The 12,443-nt window shown below is 47.3% G+C and overlaps 5 protein-coding genes across 5 annotated transcripts; 3 read left to right on the top strand and 2 right to left on the bottom strand.

Annotated features, from left to right (window-relative positions):
- Nucleotides 1–82: 82 nt before the first annotated feature.
- Nucleotides 83–1,673, bottom strand: F4822DRAFT_255715 (uncharacterized protein). The gene is made up of 2 exons (XM_051454506.1): nucleotides 1,461–1,673; nucleotides 83–1,397 (listed from the first exon to the last, which is right to left on the bottom strand). Exons 1-2 carry the CDS (start codon nucleotides 1,478–1,480, stop codon nucleotides 341–343), a joined length of 1,077 nt encoding a protein of 358 aa, XP_051314520.1. The 5' UTR covers nucleotides 1,481–1,673; the 3' UTR covers nucleotides 83–340.
- A 437-nt stretch (nucleotides 1,674–2,110) lies between these two features.
- F4822DRAFT_255713 (CHD5-like protein-domain-containing protein) lies at nucleotides 2,111–3,214 on the bottom strand. The gene is made up of 3 exons (XM_051454505.1): nucleotides 2,993–3,214; nucleotides 2,745–2,931; nucleotides 2,111–2,675 (listed from the first exon to the last, which is right to left on the bottom strand). The coding sequence occupies exons 1-3, from the start codon at nucleotides 3,080–3,082 to the stop codon at nucleotides 2,293–2,295; spliced, it is 660 nt and encodes a 219-aa protein (XP_051314519.1). The 5' UTR covers nucleotides 3,083–3,214; the 3' UTR covers nucleotides 2,111–2,292.
- Nucleotide 3,215: 1 nt separating this feature from the next.
- On the top strand, nucleotides 3,216–4,953 carry F4822DRAFT_255661 (uncharacterized protein). The gene has a single exon (XM_051454504.1). It carries the CDS (start codon nucleotides 3,469–3,471, stop codon nucleotides 4,480–4,482), a length of 1,014 nt encoding a protein of 337 aa, XP_051314518.1. The 5' UTR covers nucleotides 3,216–3,468; the 3' UTR covers nucleotides 4,483–4,953.
- A 2,113-nt stretch (nucleotides 4,954–7,066) lies between these two features.
- On the top strand, nucleotides 7,067–9,217 carry F4822DRAFT_255959 (acid protease). The gene is made up of 3 exons (XM_051454507.1): nucleotides 7,067–7,393; nucleotides 7,457–8,549; nucleotides 8,613–9,217. The coding sequence occupies exons 1-3, from the start codon at nucleotides 7,211–7,213 to the stop codon at nucleotides 8,894–8,896; spliced, it is 1,560 nt and encodes a 519-aa protein (XP_051314517.1). The 5' UTR covers nucleotides 7,067–7,210; the 3' UTR covers nucleotides 8,897–9,217.
- A 490-nt stretch (nucleotides 9,218–9,707) lies between these two features.
- Nucleotides 9,708–11,586, top strand: F4822DRAFT_429358 (transmembrane amino acid transporter protein-domain-containing protein; the record flags this gene model as incomplete). Its single annotated transcript, XM_051461081.1, has 4 exons — nucleotides 9,708–10,619; nucleotides 10,675–10,837; nucleotides 10,896–11,468; nucleotides 11,558–11,586. The coding sequence occupies 4 exons, from the start codon at nucleotides 9,708–9,710 to the stop codon at nucleotides 11,584–11,586; spliced, it is 1,677 nt and encodes a 558-aa protein (XP_051314516.1).
- Nucleotides 11,587–12,443: the final 857 nt, after the last annotated feature.

Raw genomic sequence — 12,443 nt, 5'->3', positions numbered from 1 at the left:
CCAAGTCGTCGGTAGGAGGGAAGGAAGGACAAGGAAGGCCATTCAAACGGTCGCATTTGGATAATATTGAACAAGCACCCGTTAGTTATGCCTTCATATACTACTATGTCTGCTTTCTTTAGAATGAGTCGTGCTTCGATGTAGCTGAACCATGTCTCTTAGAATCAACCGATAAACTTAGAGACTGGCATATCTTATAGTATTACATTCACGTATACATGATCTATTTCACTTCACCCCAGCTAGCATCTTCACATATGAATCTAATTAAATATGATTCTGGCCATCTATTTCTATCTAAATACTAGCAATCCTCTCCAACCCCATCCCATCCCACCATTCACCCCACCATCGTCTCTGGCGCCCCCGCGGGATCTACCCGGGGTAATACATTCAACACATACGCATCAGCATCACGCGTGATATCCTGGATATTAATACGATTCTGCAACGCATCATTAACCCCCTCAACCACATCGCGCTCCTCCATAACCTCGCGCATCAACCGGCCCTCATGCGTCCAGTACGCCGCAGTGCGCGCGCGAAGCTCCTCATCCCTCGTCGTAGCGTTCTTTACTATACCCACTGCGTTGAGACGACTCTTCGTGCCTTGCAGTTGCCGGGTTACGGCGTCGACACGGGTTGCGGGGTTAGGCGGGGTTACGAAAGCGCGGTTCGTACTCGAGAGGTAGAGAAGCGTGGCTAGGAGGGCGTTGAGCAAGGTCAGGGCTAGATACCGATATGTTCGCGCGTCCCAGAAAAACATGTCTAACTCGCCGAGCCGCGTGGCACGTGCGTTGGTTTGGTGGTTATATGAGTTTGTTAAATATAAATCCAACGCAGCGATTAACCCGCTGCTCACGGCGGCTGTGGTGCGCCATATCGGGCCGTGGGTTTGACCTGCTATTAGGCCGGAGGTCGCGAGGGAGGCGAGGACTAGGTTTATTAAATGCGGTGCTAATAGCGCGGGTAGTGCGTAGTAGAAATAGGACCGTGGATCTTCGGCGTTGCAGAATGGACATTGGGATAGGGCGTCCAGCCCGAATTGTAGGTATAGGAGCCGAGACTCGAGGTTTACGAAGCGCGCGCGTAGGGCGTCGTCGGTTGCTGTTAGGACGTTGTTGGGGCGCAGTGAGGCTAGGCGGTTGAAGAGTACGTCGGTTGGGATTTGGAGGCGGGATTGTGTTCGTTTGAATACATTTTCGGGGGTAAAGAGGAGGGTGAGGGAGAAGAATGTTAGGGCGCTTGTGACGAGGACGGCGATGCCTCGACGGGCGTCATGCGGGAGAGGTTGGATGGATATACCAGCAACGCGGGGCCCATCGCGAAGGGATCGGTAGTAGCTTATGGCTTTGGGGAGGAGGATAGGGCCGAAGAATATGAGGAGGGACTTGATACTAGGTATTCGATGTTAGCCGTCTGTGTTCTTCAAGGTAAGGGAAGGGTAAGGTGGCACTTACGTCCCCCAAGGAATCGCCATCGTGTCGTTAATCTGCTAGATGTGTAGTCCACATGCGGCCAAATTTCTAGGTAATGATCGGTAGGTAGATATATGGTATTTCTATTTGTTCCAGTCACAAAGGTCAACTTGACTGGATGGTACATACGTATCCTTCAAAATTGACAAGTTTGTTCTTCCGTAAGTGCTATGATGTAGATAAGTACTTATACTTGTACATTCAAATGTGACAGTGGCCTTGAGCAGGGATTCGATATGGAGCAAGGACAGTGCGTTGAAAGCTCTTTGATTGGTTCAAAGTTTCAAATCTAGATCCACTCTCTTTTCCCCGTTCCTCTTAAAAATCGGTGGTGGAAAAAATAATTTACTTCTTTCCCTACAAATAATAATTCAGAATTCTTCAGAACACGCATATCAAAAAAAACCTCTAAATGTGTGATGGATGAAGTACAAAGTTCATTGCATGCCATTCATTATTCTAGCTATAGAGACGAACTCACAAGAGAGGCCATGGTGTCTCATAGAGTCGCAAAATCTAGCTAGAACAGCAGTAGGGATTGATGACAAGGTATGTCAAGAGGACCAAACCACAATATGTTGATGGCACTTTCGAAGCTTTGGCGATCTCTCTTCTCAATGGTCGCTAGAGTCAATATGTTGCCTAGAGCGAGCCCAAGTACTCTGCCAAGAGTCATCTCAATCGTGTTACAGAGTTCCTAGCATTTCGCGATGAAAAACTCTGCGTCAAATTAGATGAGAGACATACTTCATACCTTATTGTCAGTTGACAACCCGATAATCCATACGTATCCTCTATATCTCATTATGATTAATCATGAATCTTTCTTGTTCCTGAGTTGTTGCGAATTTGGTGTTTCCTTTCTTTTCTCCCCAGTAGCAGCAGCCCCAGCCGGTTGTTTTTGTGCGATCTTTGCGCCCAATAATAACCCTAGAATCGCCGTGATCATATCGCTCATCAACATAACTACACCGGTACAGGCCGTTTGCCATGATGCGATGCTAACACTACCGATGGGAGCTCGTGGGAAGGATAGAATCCATTCGGCGTAGTACGGGAACCATCCTTGTGGTAGCCAGAACATAGGCTGCTTCGCATACCAGAAAGGCAGAAGAAACTTCAATCCTGTCGTGGTCAACCAGCGTAGAATATTGACGGTGCTATCGAATTTCGATTTCGAGGCTTCGTAGGAAGATTCTTATTGCGCGCATCTGTTAACTCTTGCTCCTACTTCCCATCGCATGTATTTTGAAGTAAAAAACGTACTATTCTTCTCTAGCTGATCTTGCAACTTGTCATGTTGTCGTCGGAGCTTGGCCCACTTCGCAAACTGGTCCTGGCTGCTAGTAGCATTCAGGTCACGGCGGATAGTGAGGTATTCTTTCTGTAGCTTTTTTTGTTCTGCTACTTGCTTCGAGGTCTGTGTCGGAATGGCTAGGTACAGGTTCCAGAGCTGCAAGACAGTCAACGATTAGTATGACGTTACGTAGGTTTTACTAGAGATGTGGTCTTACTATGTTATTTATTGTCGCGGCGCCGACAGTGTTTACAAGGTGAGCGCCGAGCTCGACGAGGAAAACTAGGAGCAGTAGGGACAGCATCATGTCGCCGATACTGCGTTCTGTTGAGAGTGTTTAAGGAAGAAAACAGCTCTGACGGTACGTCACAGCGAATAAGTTTGGCCACGGGATCAAGGTAGGAGCTCTAAATTCGTGGCCAATCTGATATGCGACCTTAAACCCAGATGAGGCTTAGGCCTATGCGTTGTCAGGGCATAATATGCATTTAGGTGAAATAATTTGTTTAATTGATTAAACCCCACTATCCAATCATCATAGGGCACCTGCAAGCTCAGCTACACCTTCCATCAAGATACCACCAGAAGACTAAGTTTATGACTTACATATTTATGTAATGCCACATACCTAACTTCGTAGAATATGCAACACCTTGCGACCATATTCAAGCAAATCCATGACCGACACGTGCAATGACCCGCTCCCTCGATAAAGACATTCTAGCTCACCTGAAAGCCGATGACCTAAACAGAATCTACGAGGACATCTCAACACTTCTGACGGACCAACCAGAAAATGAATTACTGGAGATTGAATTCCTTGGGAAGAGTCATCCTCTACAGCCAGGTGTCAACTATCTCAGGGATGGCACAGCTGTAGCAATTCCTAAGCTGAGATTGGCTCAGGCATTCTTCGTTGCCCGTCAAAAGCTAAAGGGTTACCAAAACAGCGGATCCATAAATGACAGCAAGATTGGACATGCAACAGCTGTACTGCTCCTCATGGACCCTGAACATCTGACTGCTGCCAATACCAGGAAGCGGTTGCTTATATCGACGTTAGAAGGGAATGGCCCTCACGAGTCGATATTGAGACGAGAGAAACAATTTGTGGATAGCTTGCTCACATCGAGGCTGCATCGCCATACTAAATCTCCTGTCCTTTGGTCCCATCGTCGCTGGCTACTACATTTATTTGTGGCCCACGACGTGTTTGTAGACCCGCAACATGATATCAAAAACATTGTGATGGTGGCGGGGACTCGACATCCTCGCAATTATACTGCCTGGCATCATGCTCGCTTCTTATTAGATCGTCATCCAACATTCGCCGAGCCTGTTGCTATTGACGTCAAAGACTTTTGTTTGAAAAATCATACTGATATCTCTTGCTGGAGTTTTCTGGTTCATGCCATATGCAAGATCGAAAATAAAGAAAATCGCACCAAGCTTTGCTCCTCAATCGTTGCCGAAGTACTTCATATTTCGGACTCGCTACGTTGGACGAATGAGTCCGTCTGGGTGTTTCTGCGCAGCATCGCGGTAACAGGGCTCATTGGCGACCAACAATTTGAGTCATTTTTAGCCATAAACGAGAAACTTGTTTCCATAACACCGGAAGACAGTAGCCAGTGGAGAACACTGGAGGGTGCGCGGCGTTGGTGTGAAAAATACCGCCTTTCATCGGAGTCTAACGTGGCCGAATAAAATGAGGTCGATTTAGCAGCAGTACAAGCTACCTAGGTATATAAGCCAGCCAGTCTCTAGGGGAGACCCTCAGTATTAGTGTTACTAATTACCTGTAACCAGGCAATTACCAACCTCGGAATACGCAATCAAGAGGTTGAAACAGCCCGTCCGGACTTTACATCATTTGGCTTTTTTCGTCTCCATTTTTGCGCCTTCGGGTCCCCCTCCTTACAATCAGCGATTAACGATCCGCGATCAAGTCCGGGTTGCGGCTCATCGGCTGCACATAACCTTCCGGATAGCGGCTAAGGGAAAATACTATCATAGCAAGTGCCCAACGGTTAAAACGTGGCTTGGGGGATGGACTTACAACGATGCTGATAGGCCTAATCCTTTCATGTTGAGCTAACGCAGGGGGCCCGGCCTTACTACGTAGTAGTAGATGGCCTAAAGAGGCCCCCTACTATTATTATTCCGCTACCTTACTTTTTGGGCGCTGAACCAGTTAACTCCAGTATTCTGAGACTCCTTGGCACTTAACAGTATTGAGATCCTCCTGTACACTTTACCGAAAAACCCTCCGGTTCACAACTGCGGTTCTCAACCGTCAATTCTAAGGGGCTAGGGAAAACACTGGAGCCCACGGGGATTTTCAAGCGCACAGCTGATGCAGGTGGGGTGACGAAGTATGTATGGATAGTACTAATAGTGCCAAGCTTTGCCGTCTGTTGAACCGGCCTCTCCCGTTCATGTAGTTTGCCATTGGTTCGGTTGCCTCGTACCGACTTAAACTAGTCTCATCTTGATGACAGAATATTTCAGACTCGACGTCTATTTCGACATATATAACTCATAATACTGCTGATTTACCTCGTCGAAGAATTCTCAGTCCAGCCCTGCTTACATAGTAACAACCTCAATTGGGTACTCCGAGCGGTATCTTCGACTATCTCTCCTAAATGACTATTGGCGGCAATATGAGATTCGCATATCGGGCTGGCAAGGGCACGCCCCACAGATATGATTTCTTGAATCAAGGATCTCCAGAACCAGTTTTCTTGGCTGTCCATCAATACCCCATCCGTTCTAACTCCACCTTATCTGGGGCCATCTCCTGGCCACTGAGCTGGAATCCTTGCCAGTTGAATCTGCTACTTTACATACGCACATACATACTGTATGGAGATCCCTTGCGTATCGCCGAGGCTGGGTGTTCGTCACCAGTCAGTTCTCACAAAATGCAATACGCAATGGCGCCCATTGAAGTTCCAACACCCCCAACATTGAAAATATCAATTGATAATAATAGCTTGGGATTATCTAAATTATCTAAAGAGGCTTAGAGAGGTGCATAGAAAATACGGTTAACACGAATGTTACGCCGCAAACTGAATGCTTTAGTATAGACGGACCAATCAGCTAACTCTTAGGACGAGACCCAATTTCCCAAGTAGATCACTATAATAAAACAGTACATCATAGATACTCAGATATCGCATCAATGGAACAGATATCCTAGGTTACCTCTAAGTAGATTAAAAGCCGGGAATCCACTTATAACGCTATCTCTGCATACCCCTACTGCTGTACCGGGGGTACCCATAGAATAGTTCTTAGCGTTCTTAGCGTTCTTAGCAGTTCATTCTCATTAGGAGCTGCGATTGATCATTTTTCTGCGGGAGACACGGGACTAACAAACCTTGGAAGCTAACAAGACAGAAGAATCCATGGATGCCATGGAAGATACATATGTATCGACAACTTTCGGCCGTCGGATAGCCGACAAGTAACGTACCAAAGTTAAGATCCATCCCGCACTTTAGACGCTATCCTTATAGAGGAAAGCCCTAACCATCAGGAGATACATGATGCTGGGCATGCTGGACATATTGGAACTCCCAGTGGCTGCAGGGGCTTAGGGAGAACCGGTCAAATGCCCATGCCCATGCTCATGCCTATGTCCATCATCGCTTCTCTCCATCTCTACCGACCTCCACATAATTACTTACACTACCAGACTACTTAGACTCTATCCTCACACATTTCTCCACATCCTACCCTATCCTATCCCATTCCATCCCGTCCCCGATCCCGATACCTTTTTTCCTTCTAATTTGTTGCAGGTGGTATATACTGTATGTCGTCGTCTTACAGCGCCACATAATACACCACAGTCGTTTTGCTTTATCTTGTTCCTTGAAATAGAACGGGGCGGCCTGATTGGAATTTCTTGTCTGTCTTGTTTCTCGAAACGTGTTTCTCCCAGGCGGCGCACTTTGTCTTGGAATTCAGATCGACTGTATCGAATACTCCCGCGAGACCCTACGTTCCTTGTATTCGTCCTGTCGATGACGACCTCGTATTTCTGATTTTTGGTTGTTCTTTTTCCAACTTGGTCCCTTCGTCTTTCTTTTACTCTCCGGCCCACCAATGACGCTCTCTTAATCTTTAATACCATAATATCCAGACCGTAGAGTCTGGTACTCTTGGGCTGTGCTTTGACCGGTCTAAAAACCACCTTAACGCACCCAATTGACTTTGTAAACAACTCGCCTTCTCATATTCAAACAAAGTTCGACTTCTTTGTTCGAAACCGACTGCATGGTGACGGATTCTCAGATGTATATGCAGGTTTAGTTTGCTATCATCTAACCATAGTAGCCAATCCTGGCGGCGGGATCCGAGACGTCGGGTATTTCGAAGCTGGGGGAGAAGCTTGCGTTAAACGGCGCTGCAGAATCTCAATATGCATCGGGCCTTAATAACTCTCCAGCTCTTACTATGGGTAACCGGTATTCATGCTTTCTTCCAGCGTCTTCCTAGTCACGACGGTTTAGAAAAGCGAGGCTCCCCGGACGGATCGGCACCCAGCAAACAAAACCCCCAACTTGGGTTTGTTACGTTTAAATTGGTTCAAGGGAAGCCTAGTGTATGTGGTATCCCTTGTGACGTGGCATTGGAGGTTTACTGACATATAATCTTCGATTCGCAGTCTAAAGAGAGTCTTACAGACAAAGTCTCCAGGGCAATTCAAAGTCTAACCACCAAATATGGATACAGAGCGCCGACTCGATCTACATCCGAAGATCCGGCCCTCCTCAACCGAGACAACGACTACAAAGTAGTAACTGCAGCCAAACCCTCGGCCAGCAACGCTGTAGGAGTTGATCAAGATGGAACGGACTACTCGTACTTCCTAGAAGCCAACTTTGGTTCCGAGGGCAAGTCGTTGTACATGCTTGTTGACACGGGAGCTAGTACAACATGGGTCATGGGTTCGGGTTGCACATCCAGCGCTTGCACGAAGCATAACACATTTGGTCCGAACGATTCCAAATCGTACCATGATACTGGGAACGACTACTCTGTCGAGTATGGCTCGGGAGAGGTTAGTGGACACCTTGTATCTGACACTATATCCATTGCGGGGCTTGAAGTTACTATGCCTTTTGGAGTCGCCAACGTTACTTCCGACCAGTTTGCCCAATTCCCCTTCGAGGGCATCCTAGGATTATCGATGACCAATGGCACATGGCTTAGCTATGTCAAAGAAGCTAAACTAATCGACTCTAACGTGTTCGGGATTGCGCTGGCTAGGAATAGTGATGGTACGAACGATGGGGAAATAGCTTTTGGTGGGCCAAACAAGGCCAAATTCAAGGGCGACATTTCATACACCCCCATTCAGTCCGGAGACAGTTGGGCTATTCCGATGGACGACGTGCTGTATGACGACAACTCGGCCGGAGTTAAAGGTCGACTTGCTTACATCGACACCGGAACGACTTTCGTTTTCGGCCCTCCGGATGATGTTCAGGCTTTATATAAGCTAGTGCCTGACTCCAAGACTACCGATAATGGTCAGACTTGGAGCGTTCCATGCGACAGCAATGCTACAGTCTCTTTCTCCTTTTCGGGCCAGACTTACACTGCTTCGTCGAAGGACTTCACATCTGCACCGAATGGCGATGGTGTCTGCTTTGGGAATGTGTACGGCATGGAGTTCGTGTCCGGTGCTTGGTTGCTCGGAGACATGTTTTTGAAGAATGTCTACAGCGTATTCGACGTAGATCAAAAACGGATCGGTAAGTCAAGAATTATAGTTGCATATCTTCCAAGCCATTTCTACGGAAGCTAACTATTTGCAGGATTCGCTGCTAGAGCAGCTTCAAGTGGCAGCACGACAAGCCCATCTGTAACGTCAATATCCCCCGATGGTTCAACAACGACTATCGAATCATCCACCCCAACGAGTTCTTCGGGTAGTACCGGCATTGGCCTCATGCCTAACGCAAGTCCTACAAGTTCAGGTAGTTCGGCAGCCGATACGACACCGACGCCCACTACAGAATCGTCTGGCGAGAAATTGCAAGGAAAGGGTCTATATGCCTCCGTACTAGGTGCCCTCCTAATTATCGCCATGACTGTTTAATATGGGATGTTTTAATATTAATCATCCTACTCCATATATATACATGTACACATTATGAACTGCTTTATCACCAGCAGAAGATACTGCCTCGTAGCAGTACACGTCACCTATCTCCAAATATGGAGGTACCGCTTGTTTCTTGGATATACAGCAGAGGCTTAGCTCGTCGCTGTAAAGAGGGAGAGAAGGTAGCGCTACATAATGGCGCAGGGAGAAATATACACGAATGATACCCAGGGTTGAGAGGAATGAAAATGGTTAGCAGAGAAGCCTATGATGGGCGCACACGTACGTACGTCTGTTGGGCATTGTATGTAGGATTATGTAATAAAGAATGATATATTCAATTCTATGAGCTACCAACATTTAGTTTTGTTTCCTTTAGTTGTAACTAGAAATGAGTCCATCGCCAAAATAATGGATAAGTCAAAAAAGGAGAAGCTAATAACATTTTAAGTTGCAGCATCGGACCGATCTTCATGAAGAGGTTTGGGAAGGTAGGACCCATTAAAACTTATGACGAGCAGGGTCCCAGCCGGAACCAACTATACACCCCTGCATTAGCATATAGAGGTTGAGGTACGTACCTTCTATCACATGATGATAAGGAAAGGGAAATTGTTATTGGTATCAAGTACCTTTGTACCTAAATCTTTCCCATTGACACTGCCTCGAGGCTCGGCTCAAAAGGCTGACTTAATACAAATACAATCAGCAATTCTATATTTCTGTTAACATCCATATAACAGGCCGTTGCTGAGGACGGAATCGACAAGTTCGTCCCTAGCAAGGATGCCGCCGTGACGACACAATGGCCAAGGCCACGACTCATAGCTCCTCTAGTAGAGAGCAACCTCGAAACACCAGCTCCACCACAGCTCCCTCTGATGAAGAACAACACGGTTTGCTTGCTGGCAATACCTCCGATGAAGACGACGATGAAGATGGCATAATAGTACATCCAGGCGACACTAAGGCCGATGGTTCAGACGAAGATCATCACAGTTCTATTCGACCTCCGCATACTCCGAAAACCCCTAATCGAGTACGTTTCGATTTAGTACCTACAAACATTCCACCGCCAGCGAATGGCCACGATTACTCTACCGAGCCCTCCGATTACTTCGATGTTGCCGAACCAGACAGTCCTATCGGCGACGATTCCACACCGCGACACCCTCTCTTAACCGATATCGAAGCACCGTCCGTAACGCTAGCAAATAGTCTCGACAATGATGTACACGAATGGGCTGAACGGGAACGTACTCGGCCCAAGTCGGGTCTACGTTCGGCGTTTATGAATATGGCCAACAGTATCATTGGAGCCGGTATCATCGGTCAACCTTACGCATTCAAGGACGCGGGTCTATTAGCAGGCATCATATTACTCATCGTATTGACCATTGTCGTCGACTGGACCATCCGGCTTATAGTTATCAACAGCAAACTCAGCGGCGCGAGCAGCTTCCAAGGGACAGTCGAACATTGCTTTGGCAAAACAGGATTGATTGCTATAAGCATTGCGCAATGGGCTTTCGCGTTTGGCGGCATGGTCGCATTCGGCATCATCGTGGGCGATTCGATACCTCAGGTTTTACATACCATCTTTCCTGGGTTGGGTAGTACACCTGTATTATGGATCCTAGGCGATCGCAGGGCGGCCATTATTCTTTTCATTCTTGGAATAAGTTATCCTTTAACATTATATAGGGATATTGCGAAAGTAAGTCCATTCCGGCCAAACGGCTATCCGATTTATAGGCTAAAGTCCAAGATAGCTCGCAAAAGCAAGCACACTTGCTCTGATCAGCATGATCATTATCCTGATTACGGTCGTCGTTCAAGGTGCTCTTACGCCAGCGGAAAACCGCGGCTCTTTTTCTTTACAATTACTTACAATTAACGATGGCATTTTTCAGGCCGTCGGTGTTATTTCCTTTGGTGAGTCTATGTTGTCATAACTCCGAGGATATGAAAATGTGAAGTTAACCAGAGCCAGCATTCGTCTGTCAACATAACTCTCTTCTAATTTACGGTTCTCTAAAAACACCCACGATAGACCGTTTCGCAAAAGTGACGCATTATTCTACAGGCGTCTCCATGCTGGCATGCATGACCATGGCCCTCGCGGGTTTTCTTACATTCGGAGATAAGACGCTCGGAAACGTACTCAACAACTTCCCCGCCGACAATACGATGGTTACTTTCGCGCGGCTCTGCTTCGGACTGAACATGCTTACAACGTTACCGCTGGAGGCGTTCGTATGTCGGGAAGTCATGCTTAATTATTGGTTCCCTAACGAGCCGTTTAATATGAACCTCCACCTGATCTTCAGCTCTGCATTGGTCGTGTCGGCCATGACGTTGAGCTTGGTGACGTGTGATCTCGGTGTGGTTTTCGAGCTCGTGGGGGCGACGAGTGCCTGCGCGTTGGCGTATATTCTGCCGCCGCTGTGTTATATCAAACTAAGCTCTCGATCGTGGAGAACATACGTCGCTATGGGCATCGTGGCGTTTGGATGTGCGGTTATGGTTATTAGCATGTTCCAAGCTGTAGGCAAGGTGATCAAAGGTTCGTTCTTCTCACACGTCGCGCGACGTGGCTACCCGTCTTTCCATCATCTCCGTTGCCTGAACGCTGACTTATATCCATTCTTACAGGCGGGGGCGAGCCGTCTCAATGCGTCTAGAGATATAATAGACTTACTTGGCTATGTACTTGTATATCACCCGTCACGTAATGCGAAAGGGCTCTTAGAGTAAAATAGAGGCAAACTGCATATTGCATACTGCATGACAGCCGTGTCCGTGTACGTGTATTGTTTATGATGCCCACAGTCGTATGAAGAGAAAACGAGGCGGGGAGTAACCTAGGACATCTGAGCGATCGGGCAACGCCACCAGGTCGATGGCCGCATGGCGAAGCTGCAGGCAGCGTTTCCGAGATGAAAGGCCTCTTCTGATTTGAGGATGCATCCAGACGGTCGGGATCCGCCTGTCTGCGGCTATCCACACATGCGCGGCCAAGCCATGGGTGCGTTGTATCGCTTATCGCGGGAGGATATGTTTGGTCGGTTTGGCGGCACTTTGCAGTTGACCTTTCTAGGCCACTTACAGGTGGACGAGCACATGCACGATTGATTAGATAGTGAGACTGTGTCTGGATGGGCCGATGCAAAGCACCACTTTAAGATGGGGGTTGTTATTGTTGATTTGATTTGATTGATGGTGGCCCTGACCCCATTCAGCCATTTTCCATTCCCCATCCATTCCCATTCCACCCACGCCAGCACACACAACTCACTATACAGTATAGACTACACTACATACTACACGATACATATATACTTATATATGCGCCTAGATATGTAGGTAAGAGTTAAGCAAGCTTCTCGGAACAAAGAGCACACACATACACATACATACAATATAGACACATGGCGCAAATTGCACAACTGCAAAAACGCCACACGCGCGAGACGACGCACACCATCAGGTACATCACCACCACAAACCAACCTCCATCTAGGTCATCCAGAAGTCCTAT

The sequence above is a fragment of the Hypoxylon trugodes genome, assembly GCF_022578975.1.
Source record: "Hypoxylon trugodes strain CBS 135444 unplaced genomic scaffold F4822scaffold_5, whole genome shotgun sequence".
Taxonomy (NCBI): domain Eukaryota; kingdom Fungi; phylum Ascomycota; class Sordariomycetes; order Xylariales; family Hypoxylaceae; genus Hypoxylon; species Hypoxylon trugodes.
The sequence above is the reverse complement of the archived record's forward strand: the minus strand, read 5'-3'. Positions and strand labels throughout refer to the sequence as shown.

Bases quoted from the DNA above. Each gene is read 5' to 3' on its own strand.
- F4822DRAFT_255713 (XM_051454505.1), bottom strand. From the start codon at position 3,082: ATGATGCTGTCCCTACTGCTCCTAGTTTTCCTCGTCGAGCTCGGCGCT. The intron at 2,932-2,992 runs GTAAGACCACAT...ACTGTCTTGCAG, and splicing joins CCGCGACAATAAATAACATA to CTCTGGAACCTGTACCTAGC. The intron at 2,676-2,744 runs GTACGTTTTTTA...GCGCGCAATAAG, and splicing joins AGATCAGCTAGAGAAGAATA to AATCTTCCTACGAAGCCTCG.
- F4822DRAFT_255959 (XM_051454507.1), top strand. From the start codon at position 7,211: ATGCATCGGGCCTTAATAACTCTCCAGCTCTTACTATGGGTAACCGGT. The intron at 7,394-7,456 runs GTATGTGGTATC...TTCGATTCGCAG, and splicing joins TGGTTCAAGGGAAGCCTAGT to TCTAAAGAGAGTCTTACAGA. The intron at 8,550-8,612 runs GTAAGTCAAGAA...AACTATTTGCAG, and splicing joins CGTAGATCAAAAACGGATCG to GATTCGCTGCTAGAGCAGCT.
- F4822DRAFT_255715 (XM_051454506.1), bottom strand. From the start codon at position 1,480: ATGGCGATTCCTTGGGGGAC. The intron at 1,398-1,460 runs GTAAGTGCCACC...TCGAATACCTAG, and splicing joins ATGGCGATTCCTTGGGGGAC to TATCAAGTCCCTCCTCATAT.
- F4822DRAFT_255661 (XM_051454504.1), top strand. From the start codon at position 3,469: ATGACCCGCTCCCTCGATAAAGACATTCTAGCTCACCTGAAAGCCGAT.